The sequence below is a fragment of the Gallus gallus genome, chromosome 3 (genome assembly GCF_016699485.2).
Source record: "Gallus gallus isolate bGalGal1 chromosome 3, bGalGal1.mat.broiler.GRCg7b, whole genome shotgun sequence".
NCBI lineage: Eukaryota > Metazoa > Chordata > Aves > Galliformes > Phasianidae > Gallus > Gallus gallus.
The window spans coordinates 96,900,226-96,916,694 of record NC_052534.1 but is presented as its reverse complement, the minus strand read 5'-3'; the positions used below and the strand labels follow the sequence as shown (position 1 = coordinate 96,916,694).

Genomic DNA, 16,469 nt, shown 5'->3' with positions numbered 1-16,469 from the left:
TTTTTTTAAGATCATTAAATCTTAGTGGACTAAGTAGCATTAGTCTGTCTTTGACAGTTCACAGCAATGATAAAAGTAGTAATTCCTTGTTGGCATCTCATTTGTTTACATATATATACACTATATATGCTTATAGATGATGTATATTTAATATACATAATACATGCTTAGGTACAATGTCTGATGCTTCTGGAGTTTCTCTGGGACTGTATTAGAATTGTTCATAATGTTTGTGTTATATTTTGAGTGCAATTTCCTCTGAGTTTCTGACCAGTAATGGAGCTATGTAGGACTGCACCCTACCCTTATGTATTTAAATCTGTGCCATTTCATTTCACACATCTCAAAACATTTGAAACATCTGAAAATAAATTCATGTGATTTCTTCCCCTCATGAGATGCAATGTTCCGTGTTCAAAGATATCAGAGAACAGCACATTCTCTTTCACTCGAAATATGCTAATACTCCTCTACTGCTCCTTCCTGTAAATCTGCATTGATCCTCCTTATTGTGTGCCAAAGCTTCTGATTTGTATTTAAGTAAGCTTCTAAGCACAGTCTTTTCTTCATAAATGGCAAAAATTGTTCACATTATGAACAAAATAATAAACTTGGCATGAGAGAACCACTGTTGCTGACCTATACTTCCTGTCTAAGCTTTCATGGTCTGCTATAGAAAACATTCTCTCAACTTCTTTTCCTGTTCGCAGTCTGGATTTCTTCACAGTCTTAATTGGTACACGAAATATAGCAGATTTCTCAAATTCTAAGATTTTTAATGGCCCTTATCCTTACAGCTCTACAGACAGATTCTCTTCCTGATTATACTGAAGTTTTTTAATGTTATTGTTTATCTTCTCTACCCCCCTAGACCTACTCTTTTCCCCAGAAGAAGAAATTTTTAGGTGCTGATACATGTTCCACAATACTGGCAGCAGTGAAAGCTGGTAGAATCCTGGGGTCTTAGAGTGGTTTAGATTGGGAAGGACCTCTCGAGGTCAACTGGTCCAACTCTTTTCTCAAAGGCACTTCAGGTGTTAAATCAGGTTATTCAGGGCCTTGTGCAGTTGAAGTTTTAAAATTTCCAAGGACGGAGTTCCTGTGGCTCCACTGGACAGTCTGCACCCATGGTGACCACTCTCTTTCTGGGGATTCATTCCTTACTCTGTCATCATCTCAGAGTACATTGTGTGGTCCCACCTTCCAGGCATCTTGGTGGCCTTCCATCAGCCAAGGAATATTTTAGGATTTTTATTGCACTGAGGAGCCCAAAACTAGATATAACATTCCAGATGTGGTCTCATAAGTAATAAACAAGTGAAGAATCACATCCCTTGACCTGCTGGCTATGTGTTTACCAAAGCAGCCTGGGATTCAGTCATTGTAAAGGTTTAATGCTTGTTTATGTGTTCATCTTGTTGTCCATTAGAGCTCTCAGTCCTCTTTCTTAAGGTATTTTCTGGTTGGTGGCTTTGAGCACGTACTACTGGATGGTGTTCTATCCCAGATGCAAGGCCCTGAATTTGGCTTTGTTGATCTTTGTGTGATTTCAGCCTTTCCAGTTCCCTCTTAAGAGCAGCCCTGCCCTCCCATATTTCAAGTGCTCCCTACCATCTTATCAGTGAATGTGCAAAGAGAAAACTGATAATATCTTCTGAGCCATTAGTAAAAACACAGTGATTGATATCAGTCCTGAAGTTGTGCCATTTGTAAGTGGCGACCAGTTTGAATTTCCACCCATCTTGTAATTCCTCCATGCATTCCCATATCACCCCGGTTTGGCTACAAAGGTTCATTGAGATGCTGTATTGAAAGCCATGCCAGAGTCAAGAAAAGGAAATATGTACTGCTCTTCCTTCTTATCATGGAAAGCAATCATACTGATCAAATATGGTTTAATTCTTAGTAGATTCATCTTGGCCATTCCTGTTCTTTCTTATCCGTCGTGTTCTTGAAAGTGACTTATAGATTTGCTCCATTCTCTTGGGGGAATGAGGTTAGACTGTGGTTCCAGCCTGTAGTTTTCTGGATTGTCCTTGTTGCTCCAATTTCAAGACAGACATGATGCTTGACCTTTACCCAGTCATCAGGAGTCATCCCCAGTTACAGTGACCTTTCAGAGGAGGTGAGCAGCTGACTAACTGTGTTGATTGGCTCCTTCAGTACTTCAGTATCTTGTCTTGTCCCGTGGCCCAGGATGTGTTGAGTTTGCTCCTAGCTTTGTTGTCCCACATTCTGCTTCAGGGAGCTGGGTGGCCTATGAGCCCTGTCAATAAAGTCAGAAGCAAAAAAGACATGATTACCTTGATCTCTGTAACCTTTACCATTAAATCCACTGTGCTGTTGAGAGTGATGGGCCCATGTTTGCCTCATTCTCTGTTTTATTACTGTATAAAAGCTCATTCCCTTTCATAACTCTGGTTAGTTTCAACTCCATCTTTTCTTTCCCAGTTCTGGCCTTGCATGTCTGGGACATTCCTGCTGGATACTGGGTAGCCTAGTCCTGTTTGTGCATTTCAAACCTTTGCTTTTTGTGCTTGAGTTGAGGCAGGGGTTACCCATTCAGCCACTCTGGCTCTCTGCCATGCCTGCTTGATTTCTAGCTAACTAGAACAGACTGTTCTTATGCTCTGAACACATCATCTTCAAAGATCAACCCACTCTTCTACCCTCCACAGCAACTTCCCACAGGATCCTGCCTGTAAACCCCCTGAACAAACTGAAGTCTGTTCTCCTGAAGTCTAGGGTCTGCTACTTGCCCTCAGTTTTCTCAGGATCTTAAATTCCACCAACTCACACTTGCTTCAGCCAAGGCTGACCCTGATTTTTGTCATCTCTCACCAATTCTTCATTGTTTGTGAGCAATATATTTGAGTGTCTCCCCAACTGGATTAGTTGCTTGCTTGGATTAAAATCAATCTTCTTGATGGTCAGGAGTCTCCTGGATTACTTGTATCCTGCCAGAATGCCCTTCAAGAGTATGTAGAAATGGTTAAGCTATTTACTAGATATTCATTATCATTAACTTCCCACTGACAATGTCATCTTAAAGTCATACAGAATTAATTGTCTCTCTCATGCCTTTTTACCCCATTAAGTCTGAAGTCCCTTTTAATTCCTTTCTTAGGATCAAATTCCATAGTCATTGACCCTTAACAGGAATCTCACGATATATGCATCTGCTCCTCTCTGAATGTAAGCATCCGCAGCTCTTCATACAGTTTAATGTTTTCTGCTGATAGAGATCTTGATCAAGCCAACCTTCTTTCCCTTATGGTCTTCCTATAAATATGCATGGGGGGAGTGTCAAGACTTGGTACACCAAGACAGATTACCTCCAGTATTGTGGATTCCATTCATTGCTTCCATTATTGTTTGTCCTTGCAATAAGAATGGATTTTTTTTTAAATGTGTCTAGCCAGGAATGCATTCACTAGCATGCTGCATTTACAGAATTTTGGACCTTGCATTTTCTTGGAATTTGTCAGGAGTCAGAATTTCATTGGCTTTCTTCGCAGATTCCTCTAGCTGCCACCCTCCTTGGGCAACCTGTTCCAGTGTGTCACCACCCTCTGTGTGAAAAACAACTTCCTGATATCCAACCTAAACCTCCCCTGTCCCACTTAATTGATCTAAAATCATTGTGTGATGTAGCGTGAAGTTGAACATGAAGGTTCTTGAGTTGCATTCCTTGTGATTTGACTGTTGTTGAGCCCTCCAGCTGTGCAGGAGTGGGTTGCACCTGCAGCGCTTCTGCGTGCAGCTAACACTTCACTCTCCTGCATTGTTGATGAAGTGTCAATTGATCATGGCAGCACAGTGAATGTCAACGATGGAATATCTGAAAATTCACAGTATCTCTGGTTCTTGTCATTACCAGGATCTTTCTGGAAGCTGTTCCTCGTAATAAGAGGTGTAGAGTGAGAACTGGCAAAATCTGAAAGAAATTTCAATTGTTACAGTTTATTGTTTGCCAAATGATATTGAAAGGAACTTTTTTAAAGGCAACTGTAGATTTCAAAGGTTGCCAAGCAGGCTATAAACATGTAGATAAAAATGCCTTTTTTTTTTACTCTAGATGTCAAATATTACAGAAAATGAGTGTATTTTGTTAATACATGCATTATCACACCTTTTATTTCTTTTGCTTTAGATGAGAAGATTGTGGAAAAAATACGAGCTTTACAAATGAAAGCTGAAGACTATGATGTTGTTAAGGTGATCGGAAGAGGGGCTTTTGGAGAAGTGCAGCTGGTAAGAAAGTGATGATTTATTAACAGACTTATGGCTGTAGTAAAATGCTTTTTCACTCTTGTATGCTGTAGATCTAAAAATGTATTCTCTTACAGAGAATGTTAAAGTTGACAACATTTTTGTTGCATCCTGAGGTCATTTCTATGCGTATAAGCAGTACCTGTAAGTTTAAAACACGATATATTGGATGGAAGGGACTTGGAAAATAGTTTACCATACTTTCAGCAAAATGGAACAGATAGTTCACAGCAAGCTTTTTGACATGGCACTGACATTTGACTGCTGAGTGCTAGCTTTGTGCTAGGAAGCAAGGAAAATCATACCACCTTGGAATGCACAGCCTTTTTAGAGAGCAGTGTTCTGGAGTTTTGTTGAGGAATCTTGCAGGTTGTTGTATCCAAAGAGCATGTATGAGTGCACCATGTATCACTGCAATAAATTTATTACCCACTTAAAAAATTATTTGTATATTCAGTACTAGCATTGGTGAAATCGGATGGAACTGGGGGGAAGAAAAAAGCAGGCTTTTAAGAATTTTTTTTAGTTATTATTAATTTCTTGTGTACTTTGCAGCAGTGACTTGATAAAAGTTACTACCTTAAACAGATGTCGTTTTGATCGTTCTTTACCAGTAAGGCAATACTTTTGTCTCAAAATAGTTACAAGAGTCTTAGTGTATGAGTTAAGTAGTGGATCGCTGGTTGTCATTTACTACAATGTAAAAAGGTAAAACTTTTCTTTGCTTACTCTTCCTGGCTGTCTAATGTGTTTTTCAAGGTAAAATGAAAATTGGAGCAAGGGAAGGCGGTGGTTAACCTAACACTATTTCTGTGCCTCATGGATAAATACAAGTTTAGATTTGGTTCATATGTGGCAGTTAACAAAATTGAATCAGAGGTTTTATAAATGTATTTTGGTTTTTAAGACATCTTCATCCAAGTGTGGTAACATGGGAATGCATCTCCCTCTTCCCTATTTCTTCCTGGGTCAGCTGCACTTTGTTTCTATCCAGAAGAATTCATGGGAGATAAAGAGGGATATTTCCAGAGATGATGTTTTCAATCAAGACTTTAAAGAATTAATGGGTGTATTGCTTTTATATCTTTGCTGGCAAGAGATTAAAAAGAAAAACAAAACTGTCAGCAGAACCCTGTGTACTTGAGAAAAAAGTGGCTGCAGGGAGCTTTGTAACAAAGCAGTCTGCTCTTAGGCCTCTCTGTCTTTACAGTGGTTATCAAATGTTTCATTTAAACTACTTTATTAGACTTCTTTTCATTATATTTTTCCACGTGGAGCATCTATTAAAGAGAGCATCTACTAGAGATGCTTCTGAGATGTTCCTTTACTGTGTGCTTGAGCAGAAATCAGAAAAAAATCATGTTATGAGGACTGGAGTTCCTCTTCCATCTACTGGGGAGGGAGGGAAACGAGAAATGGAGAATACCAATAGCAGAAGTTAGCTTTTTCTTTTTGGTTTCCTTATATTATACTTGTGAGCAATTTGTGATTTGTGATTTTTTTATTGCAAATTATTGAATAGGTTTTTTTAGTTTGCTTGATAACATTTAATTTGAAATAGAAATTCTTAATTCGTTGTGGTTTGGAATGAAAACTGTATTTTTTTTTCTCTATTAATGCACTGTGTCGTGCATACCTTTGTAAAGTCCTAAAGCAGAGGCGATTGTTCACAGCAGTGAGTCCTGCAGCCTCTGAAGACAAACTTTGGTTCTCGTTTGGTTAATCATTATAATGGAATGTTGAAATCCACAGTAACTCGGCCAGAGTGATTTGCTTTTAATTCTGTTCTCTTTAAGTTGGCCCCCAGGATAAAAAAGCTAAAAATGTATTAACACTGGACCAAAATTTCTGTTCATATAGAGCTCTTCTGTACTTTATGCCAGCTTGAGAGAGCATTCTCTTCCTGGAACGTAACAAGTATAAGTAGAAACAATGATACGGTAATGTCTTACAGCTAAAAACCAATGGGTTAATAAATACCACTGTTGATCTGAACTAATATTAGCTGGTGATGAGAGCATACATACCTAGATTTTTTGCCTCACAAGGTATGATACAAGTTTAAGCTATTGAGTGAAGCTATATCTATTTCTACTCCATTTGTAATGTTAACACCACAGTTGCAGATGATAGATTCGCAGTAATCAAAATATTTTTTCAACACATTCTGTGATCAGAATAGAAATCTGCTTCACTGAGGGCTAAACACAGAAAGAACCATAAATAAAACATGTTTGACTACGTGAGTAAAATTCATGAATATCATGTTATCAGCATGTGCCATTGTGGATAAGTTTATGTAGCACAGTTGTTTATTAAGTATTTGTAATATTTAAGCACAACAAGACATAAGAATGGGCACGCTAACATACAGTGTAGAATACTCAGCTATGACCTCCTCCTTGGTTTTTTCCCCCCTGGTTTTTAGCTCCAGTATGGCATTTCTGAAAACTCAGAAGCATTAAATTCTGTGCTTGCCTTCCCCTTTGCTAAGAATTTCCTGTCTGCAGCCAGACCGCTTCTCTTACGTAGTGGCATGAATAAAAGGGCTTGGTGTCTGGAGCAGACATAAAAATTGAATTATGGTGCTATATACGATGCTTCTGGTTTATGCAGAAACAGTAATTAATGAAAGCACATCCCGAGTGCCTCTTCTGCTTTTACTTTAGGAAAAATGTGCTCGGTTTGAAACTGAAACTTCTTATCGTTTCCTTTGCTCAGGTCTTGTTACACAGCTCTGTAACGCTGCAGCGACAGCAGACTGACATGCTTGTATGCTGGCAATGAAAGCTAGCCAGCGCCTTCTCTTTGGGTAATAAAGGGTGGGCTGGGTGACAGTGTGTATACAGTGGGATTTCTTGGTGTTGGAAACCAGTGACTGTCATAGCACACGTAGCCAGGTGCTGCTTTGGTTTTTTTCCAGGAAATGCTTTATATGTGAGGTTTTGTTCCCCAGCCACTGCTGATGTAGTAGTGCTATTGAAGTAGTTGTGGTCAACCACCCGCAAGTTTTTCAGGAGGTGAACTTCATACCTTATCTGTAACTTCTTATGGCTCTAATAAGTGATTTAGGATATTTGTGCTTATTTCAGAGCCTGAGAGTTCATTTCACAACTCCATCCTAGGATTTTCATTTTCTTCTGTGATAAAAAATTTGGTACCATTGTCAATACTGTGTATGTGATCTGATGGTTGTTGCTTTTTTTTTCTGCCTACAGATTATCATCCAATGTGAATACAGTAGAAATTATGTATTTTTGTGCATACTGGTTTCCTGAAAGTGTTAGATTGATATGGTTTTGTCTGTCCCTGGTGAAGCAGAGCAGAAAGAAATTCTAATTTCTTAATGCATTTTCATAAGTTAAACAAGGCCACGTTACTTTATGCTGATGGCATGAAGGGATTTTCCTACCTATTTTAAGAGTTACTCTGGTGAGCTACAGTTTAAATTTGGCAGTTCATTTAACCACTTGGAAGAAACTAAAGCATCATGACAGTTCAATACATGAATAATCTGCTATTTGAGCCAATATGTGTATGTACAAATATAGCTGGAGAAAGAACCCAGTGGCCGACATCTTCAGGGGCTGTGCTGGTGATACAAGAACTCCTATCACTGGTGGGTCTGTTCACCTGCCAGGCACACCCAGGGCACAGTCAGCCAGAGCAAACCCATGGTGAAGTTTTCAGGAAACAATTCAGCCAACAAATAACCTGGCGGTACTTCCTTGGAGAGGTGTACACAAGGGGTAGGGGAACAGAGGCGACCAGTTCCTTTTGTTCCTCCTATGCACGTGCTTTCTTCAGGCTGTGCTGAATTTTGGAGATTTTTTTCTGAGTAATTGGAGATAATTATTCTTGTAAATGAAGGCAGCTTTACTAACCACACCCAGGCAAGACTGCACAATGTTTAGGAACCATAAACTACTGAAATGCATTAGAGACACGTGTGCAGTTTCACAGAAAAATGCTTTTGCAATTAAACACTATTTTTGTTGAGGTTGCTTGTCTTTGTGTTTCTTCTCTTTTTGAACAGGATTACAAAAGCCCTATGATACAGAGCATAGTTTGTGGCATACTACCAATTCTTTGTGAATAAATTTGTCCAGGATTAGAAAATGGCAGGGAGGTCGTTTTCAAAATCTTCTTTCAAGGCACCTTTACTAGCAAGTCGTTAATGTGCTTAGGGCATGTAGGTGGTGTGCTGCTGTTCTGAGGTTGGCTTGGAGGCTTTTTGATCTAGTTGTACAGAAAAAGATGTTGGTCAGTGTTAAACTATACAGGGTGCTAAGAGTCAGATTTTAAACTCTTAACGTGTATCTTGAGAGGAAAAAGCTCCAAATGTGGAGACAGTAGGATGGGAACAGTAGATAATCCTGATGGATAATCTTGTTTCTATCCGTGTTTTCACTCCTTCTCAGATTTTTTTTTAATCTTAGTTTCTCTTTTGTTTGTACAAATCACTCCTGTTGACTCAAGCACCAGCATGAATGTTTACATCTCCCCAGGAGCAGGAGGCTATTGCTCCCATGTTGGTAGACCACATAGGTGCTTCTGTGAAGCTTTGTACTGCAGATATAATGAATTGAAATGCTTGGATCTTTGCGGGGAAAAAAAGAGTCTAATAAACATTATTGCATGTAACACAGTTAAACTTGGGCATTGTACTGAACTAACAGTTTGGAGGATACGATTTATCTCATTAAACATTAGGTTTGAAAATGCAGCAGAAGGTTTTAACCATTTGATTTTGATGTCAAAAATGTTAATTGATTTTTCAGAAGTAGAAAATATGCAAAAACTAAAGGTGCAGTTAATTTCTTTTTTTCTGCTAACTCAGACACCACATAGATGAGTGGTCCTCACCTTGATTTATGCCAGGAACACTCAACAGTGTTAAAATAGTCATTGCTTTGTAAGTAGTATGAATTTAGTGTTTCGTTAACATTACTGCCTGTGTTTCAAGATTCCATTTCATGTCCATATTCAGATGAGATTTTCCAAAAGAGTTAAGTTTTATTTCTTCTTACGTGGTGAAACTTCTGAATGGAGCATAGAAAAACATTTTCTATTATAAACATAATTATTGTGTTGGTTTTCTAGTGTTGAGTGACTTGAAGTTAGTATATTCACTCAGAAAATGCAGAGCAGACCTGCTCCTAATAGGAAGGTGGTATGTTTCTGATTCTGAAGATTTTTTGTATTGGTTTCAAGTTGAGTAAGCAGGCAACTGAAGACAGCCCTCGTTTTTATGGTCATAGCCATAATGACAAAGAACATGCAGTCATACATTGGTTCACCTTCAGTAAAACACCTACCTACAGAAGCATCCGCGGCCCTGTGGCACGTCCTTCCTGTGGCCGCTCTACTCCTCCTCTGGGGTTGCAGCAGCAGCTGCAGCAGTTGGCTGAGCTGTGGCATATCTTCACTCGGCATCCTTGTCCCAACCCTGCTGTTTTTTGGAGCAGCTGTCAGGTTCTTCTTTTCAGGTTTGGAAAATCGCAAGTTCTTAATATGTAGAAAGTTGAATGTATGAAGATGTGAAGACATTGCATCCCAGCACACAGTTTGCAGATAGGAGAAATGTGATATGTTGGTTCACATTATTTGTTTTTTGTTTTTTGTTTTTTTTTTTTGTAAGACATATTAAAGTTTGTTGCTTCTTTTCAACCACCAGGTTCGCCATAAAATGACACAGAAGGTTTATGCAATGAAGCTGCTTAGTAAATTTGAAATGATCAAGAGATCAGATTCAGCCTTTTTCTGGGAAGAAAGAGATATCATGGCCTTTGCCAATAGTCCATGGGTGGTTCAGGTAAGGAAGATGCATAACGGTAAAATAATAATAGTAATAAAGGCATAAACCTTTCCTAGACTTGAATTTACAACTAAGCTCAAATAATGGGTTTAAATTCAGACCATAATTTTTTTTTTAAGATGTATGTTTACAGCAATTTCAATGAGTTTTGTGCGTTTGGTTATGTTAGAAGGTAGATTAACTTGCATTTTGATCACTACAAATACATCATACAATGGAATTACAACAGAATTCTGAAGTAACCACATAAGGGTGGTGAAGCACAGGCACTAATTGCCCAGAGAGATGGTGGATGCTCCAACCCTGGAGACATTCAAGGTCAAGCTGGACAGGACTCTGAGAAACATGATCTAGTTGTAGATGTCCCTGCTCATGGCAGGGGAGTTGGACTGGGTGACCTTTAAGGGTTCCTTCCAAATCAAATGATTCTGTGATTCTATTTGGAATAACAGGGAGGTAAAATAACTTCCAGGCTAAGAATAATTCTGTATATGAATGTAGAAACAAATGTCAGCTTTATTTCCAGTCTTTCCTGGTGATATGGTCAGTTGATCACTAGAATTCAGTATTACGAATGCTTTAAGTTGTGGCTTTTCAGCTGCAGTGTTATAGACAGAGGAGTGCACATTCCTGGTCTCCTGCAAGACAGAAGATTGTATCAGTGCTTTGCTTGAAACCATTTTCTGTTCAGTGATCTGTTACTGCATCTCAGCTCAGAAATAATATCCCCCAGCTGATGAAGAGTTGGCTTTCTCAACTGTTCTTAAACACCGTTGCTTGCATCTATTATTAGTGAAAAAATGTTAATACTTTATTTAGTTAAATAATTAATACATTTAAACCCTCTCTGATACATTGCTGTGCTCCTGTAGTTTTGGAAAGTAAAGACAGGCTTTAGGCTTTCCATGTTTTTTCCATGATATTCCTTATACATGCAAGCAGTGTTTTATAACTTTATTATTTAGGTGTTCTGTTCTTGTGAGCACATTCTGTGTTCTTACCTGTATTCAGTAGAAATACTTAACAAAATAGATTAATTTACTACTGCAGTTTTTTGACAAACATCTGTAAGTATTTGTAGTTTTTACAATTCACCTAAATATGCAGTTGAAAATAGATGTATGACAGCTATCAAGGGGTAGTGTAGCTGGCATGATATAAATATGTATGTGTATATAGAAGATGATAGAATCATAGAATCAGAACGGCTTGGGTTGGAAGGGACCACAAAGATCATCTAGTTTCAATTCCCCTTCCATGGGCAGAGTTGCCACCCACTAAATCAGGCACTAGATCAGGCTGTCCATGTCCAAATGGCTGTCCAAATGAATTAAAATAAGGTTGCAATTGTGCCTTCTGTGGTGAAGAGTATCGCTGTGATGTGTATAAGTGCTTTGGTCCAGGCAGATTGAAGCTGGTTTTATGCAAATATTGGTCCTGTTCTGAGATAGAAACTGAGACAAATGGCACAGCTTCCCTGCTCCTTCTTTTTCATGTGAAAGAAGAGGTGAAAGCAGAGCCCTAGATAATGCTGATTTTATAAAATCCCTGGGGACCGATACTCAAAGTGCTGTATAAAGGCATAGGATTGCTATTCATCACCGTGTTAATTAAACACATCTATGTGTGGGAATACAGATACTATTTTGGATTTTAATTTAGGCTTTTATGCTATATGTTTTATATACTATCCATTTGCGAAAACAAATACAATGTTATATATATGTGTATGCAATAACGTTTTTGTAACACAAGTCTTCTTTCACCTATGAACAGTGAATTTTACTCCGAAGGTCCTATATGTGTAATAACTTTCCTGTCTTTAATGCTCTCCCATATTCTGTTGCTGAGTGAAATTCTCTGAAACTTCTCTACTCGAAGCCTAAAATACAGTTTGGACGTTGTGTTGAGGGACATGGTTTAGTGAGAGCCATTGGTGATGGGTGAATGGTTGGACTGGATGATCCCGTGGGTCTTTTCCAACCTTTGTGATTCTATGATTCTATGATTTTAAAGAAGCTAAACTTACTGTCACTGTCATGCCTCTAAGAAGCATAGCAACTGCAGTATCTATCAAAGTGTAATTTCATTGTTAAGTTCTTCAGACTGTGTAACCATATTTAATTTTTTTCTCATTTCAATATTCATGTTAGTTCAGGACAAAGTATTAACATACGTTTTTATAAATATATATGGAGATGTTGTATATAGATTTATGGTACATGAAATTTATAAATAGACTGATTGACTATTACTACTGTTCACTATTGAGCTATGTTAATATTGTTGCAAGGTGCCTGCTTTTTCAGATTTAATATCTTGCATTTTCAGTTGTAGGGATAATTTTTATGTCAAGAAACATAGCAATTTAAATAGTCATACTACTGATGTAACTAGAAAATCTTACTCATTTCCTTTAAAATGAAAGTAAGGAATTTTGAAGTTTCAAGTAAAATTCAGGTTTATGCCATAATTAGAAACATAGATTATTTGAATATAAAAAATAAAGTTATTTTACATCAGTCCTGAAAATGTATGTTCAGGTTTAATGAAACCTCAGTTACTTTATTATTTCTCCTAACTGTCTCTGAAAAGTAATTGCTCCTTTTCCTATTGTATTTTTTCATTTTTCAGCTTTTTTGTGCCTTTCAAGATGACAAATACTTGTATATGGTAATGGAATACATGCCAGGAGGAGATCTTGTAAACCTTATGAGCAATTATGATGTGCCTGAGAAATGGGCCAAGTTCTATACAGCCGAAGTTGTTCTTGCTCTTGATGCAATTCACTCCATGGGCTTGATACACAGAGATGTGAAGCCTGACAATATGCTATTAGATAAACATGGGCACCTGAAGCTGGCAGATTTTGGCACTTGCATGAAAATGGATGAAGTAAGTATGCAACTGAATAATGTGAATAAATAATGAATAAACTGAATAAGTATTTTCTCTAGAGTTACAATACCCAAAGGAATACTTACCAAATGATCCGCTTGGGTGGAAAGCTGTTCCTCGTCTCCTATTTTTAAATACAGGAGTACTTTAAATAGTATAACATTGTAATAAATTGTTCTGGCACATGAAAGGGGGAAATAAATTTAGTTTTTGTCATTTTTGAAAGCACGTGTTTGTGAATTTCTGGAGTTCATTTCTTTGCCAAATGTCTGAAAAGCCCATTAGACGACTCCTAATTTCAATATTAGCAACCTTGGAACAGTTCATCAGCTGACAGTTTCCTATAAATGATATTTTATAGGCAAGTTACAGTCTCAATTTTTTTTTTCTAATTGTTCTCATAGCATCCTCTAGTGGTCATTAAAATGAGGTCACAATAAGGCAGCAGCGGTATGTGATCTAGTGATTAAAATTTCTGTTAGCTATTAGTCAAAATGTCGTATTTTAACTGTCTAGATTTTATCATGTGCAGCCAAATGCAATTTTCTAATGAGGTTGCATAAGTATAACTACTGTGTTTTTAACAGATGTACTGCCTTGTATTACTGCAGGAGGCTGTCTTTGTAATTTGCACTTTTAAATCTTCCATGACAAACAGTATTGTGCAGTTTACACAGTATGTTCTTCTTGTGAAATAATAACAGATGCTCATAAATTGTGTATGATTGTATACTATAATTTATCAGGCTTCTGAAAGGTTTCTTTGTTTATCCTTCTTAAGCTTATTTGCTTCAGTGTGTTAGATTCTTTCTGTGTTATTTAGGCTGTGCTTGGTGTAATCTCTGCAATCTATTTAATTTGCATTTGCATTAAGTTAATATCTATTCAGCTGTATCTAGAAATGCTGTTGTTTTTTTCTATCAAATGTCAATACATTATTGTTGAACAAATGCAGCTATTTATTGAGAACTCTGTTGTGCTGATATTGTCATTGTTATTCTAAGGTCATACACATTGTTTACCTCCACTTTCATTATTTAGTTGCCTGTGTTTTAGTGGACAGTATTTAACTAGAGAAGTCAAAAGTGGTATTTGAACTCTTAATTTAATCTTTAAATTATTGTTGTGAATACACAGCCAATTAGACTGTGAGTCTTAAGGGAACCTTATGTTCATCAGAAGAGGTAATAAAAAGGTTTCAAAAATTCATAATGTTAACCTACTAGAAGAAGTACTTGTGGTATCTTAGGGAGCCTAGAAATGGTGAACCTAAACTGCTTTTTTTTTTGTTTTGTTCTAAAATAATGGGATTTTAAAATGTGGTTGATCATGTTGTAAACGTGAGATTGCTTGCGTATCTCTTGCTATAGCGAAGTCCAGTTTAGATGAGGCATCATCAGCAAATGGGTGATCTCCTAAAGAAGTTAATTTTTAATTGACTAAATTTTAAGTTCTAAATGTTTCTCAGACTCTGTGGAATGGCAAAAATATTTTATACAGGAAACTTTAGAAGTTGAGAGGCGCTGGACGGCCTCCAAATCTCATGCTACTTCTTACAAAACATGAACACATCCCAGCTGTGTAAACATAATATTGATGTTGGCAACATGATTTCTAGAAAATAGATGCTTACCCAACACTTACTTTTTCTGACTTGGAGTTCTTTTAGCAGTTGTGCATATCTTCCTCGTGCTTTTGAGACTGAGGAGAACTCTGCTTCAGTTTGGTGAGAGGCACAGTTTGGAAGACAAACTTTTTTAATACTTGCTGGGGAATTGAAATGAGTGTTCTCTTAAGTTGTTGTCCAAGCCAGCCCAGACTCTTGCAGCAGAATTTCTCCTTAGTATGTGGAAAGAATTGTTTAGTCTTTCAGTGATGTTTTCCAACAGAAAAGGAACTGGCCCATTTATTTAACGTGGCTGTGATGGTTCCTTGTTGTTTTTTTTAATCCACAACAAGGTGAGTATCTGTAATTGAGTAAAAGATGGGGCTAGCCTCAGAGGTTTAGTAGGAATTAAAAAGAATCCCAGTGCAGGTTTCACCGGACTCTATTTTTTAGGTTTTCTGTAGGTAACAAGCTAGACAGTCGCATGACTGACTACTAAGTGTTGTAGGGGCAGAAACTGCTTGGTGCTGTCAGGTCTGTACGTAACTCTGGCTTGTGCATCACTGAACTTGCAGGAAAGCACAGACTTAAAGGATATCTGCTGTAAAGAAGTAGGACCAAAAGAGGAGCCATTTACCACTTGGGATCATTGCCTCAGATAGCTGAGGTGAAAGATTAAACATGTTCCTCTTCTTAGAACTCAGTTTATTTCACAGGGTCCCAGAATGGTTGAGGTTGGAGGGATCTCTGGAGGCCATCTGGTCTCATCCTTTGCTCAGCAGGACGCCTGTTTCTTCTTGATGGTCCTCCAGAACTGTGCTGAATCCTTCTTGCTTCAGTTCATTTGTGGAAGCGTGGTGCTCAAACCTGAGAGTAGCATTAACACCTGATCTGTGCTATCCTGACATGTCTGCACCAGTGCTCTCCAGTTCTTGTTTGCTGATAAGATATTAATGAGGGAATTAAAGCCTCGTTCTTAGCCTTGTTCCAAGACAGTGAGTCATTCAAGTGTACCTGAGGTCTTCCAGAGGATGAAACCAGAACTGCTTTGCCTTCAGCAATGTTACAGTTCTGTAAGATGCTGGGAAACACAGTAGCCTCACAGCCAAATTTTCCTAAGCTGTGAATACATACTGTCTCATTGACAGCCTTTTTCTTTTGTAGTTGTTCAAAACTCCCAGGTGTCTGCAGGAACTTCCATCAGATGGAGTTCCAAGATACACCTTGGTGTGTCATCTGAGGTGATGAGAAAAGTCTCAGGTAAAAGAGTAGCCTGAGACTACTGAGAGAAGGTACCGGAACTGCTGTACTGAGTGTGCTGTTCAGGCATCAGAGGCTGACAGGGCTGGCACTTTGTCCAGAGAAAACAGACCCTTCAGATCCCTTCAGCTGATCAAGTGCAGAATGCAGATGTCATCTCAGAGAATGTACAGTATGCCAAGATGTCATGTAGTACAAAAAGAGGACTTCCCTGTTTACTTGGCTTTGATGCCAGATCACAGAAGCTAGTATGACTATTGTAGTAAGAATATCCAGTACTTAAAAATACACACAGGGGAACACCCAAGGTTTTGTTTTTAAGGTATGATTGTGTAAATGAGGGTGTCAGAAATGTTCTAGTAAGACAGTAATGTATTTTTAGATCTGCTCCTGAGGAGGAAGGTAGGGAGTTCTGTGGGGAGAACGTGCAGCCAACTGTACATGCTTAAGAGAAGTACAGCCCATTGAAAACAGACATTAGCACACAGAGCCCTTTTGCCTATAGAAATATTTTTGTTTCGTTGTGTTGTCCTTTCACATCTTGCCTGAAAAGTTAGGGTTATTACCTGTAATTCTTCAGCATCTGTAAGATAATTGGCAAGCTGTCTTGTCACT

The 16,469-nt window shown here is 38.1% G+C and overlaps 1 protein-coding gene across 4 annotated transcripts in view; it reads left to right on the top strand.

Moving 5' to 3' along the window:
- The window catches only part of ROCK2 (Rho associated coiled-coil containing protein kinase 2), a 94,597-nt gene that overhangs the window by 44,620 nt on the left and 33,508 nt on the right, over positions 1 to 16,469 (top strand). For all 4 annotated transcript variants that reach the window (XM_025149412.3, XM_015276087.4, XM_015276086.4 and 1 more), the window contains exons 3-5: positions 4,154 to 4,254; positions 9,950 to 10,087; positions 12,725 to 12,985. In XM_025149412.3, coding sequence (XP_025005180.3) covers positions 4,154 to 4,254; positions 9,950 to 10,087; positions 12,725 to 12,985 — 500 coding nt within the window. The remainder of the gene's footprint in view (positions 1 to 4,153; positions 4,255 to 9,949; positions 10,088 to 12,724; positions 12,986 to 16,469) is intronic.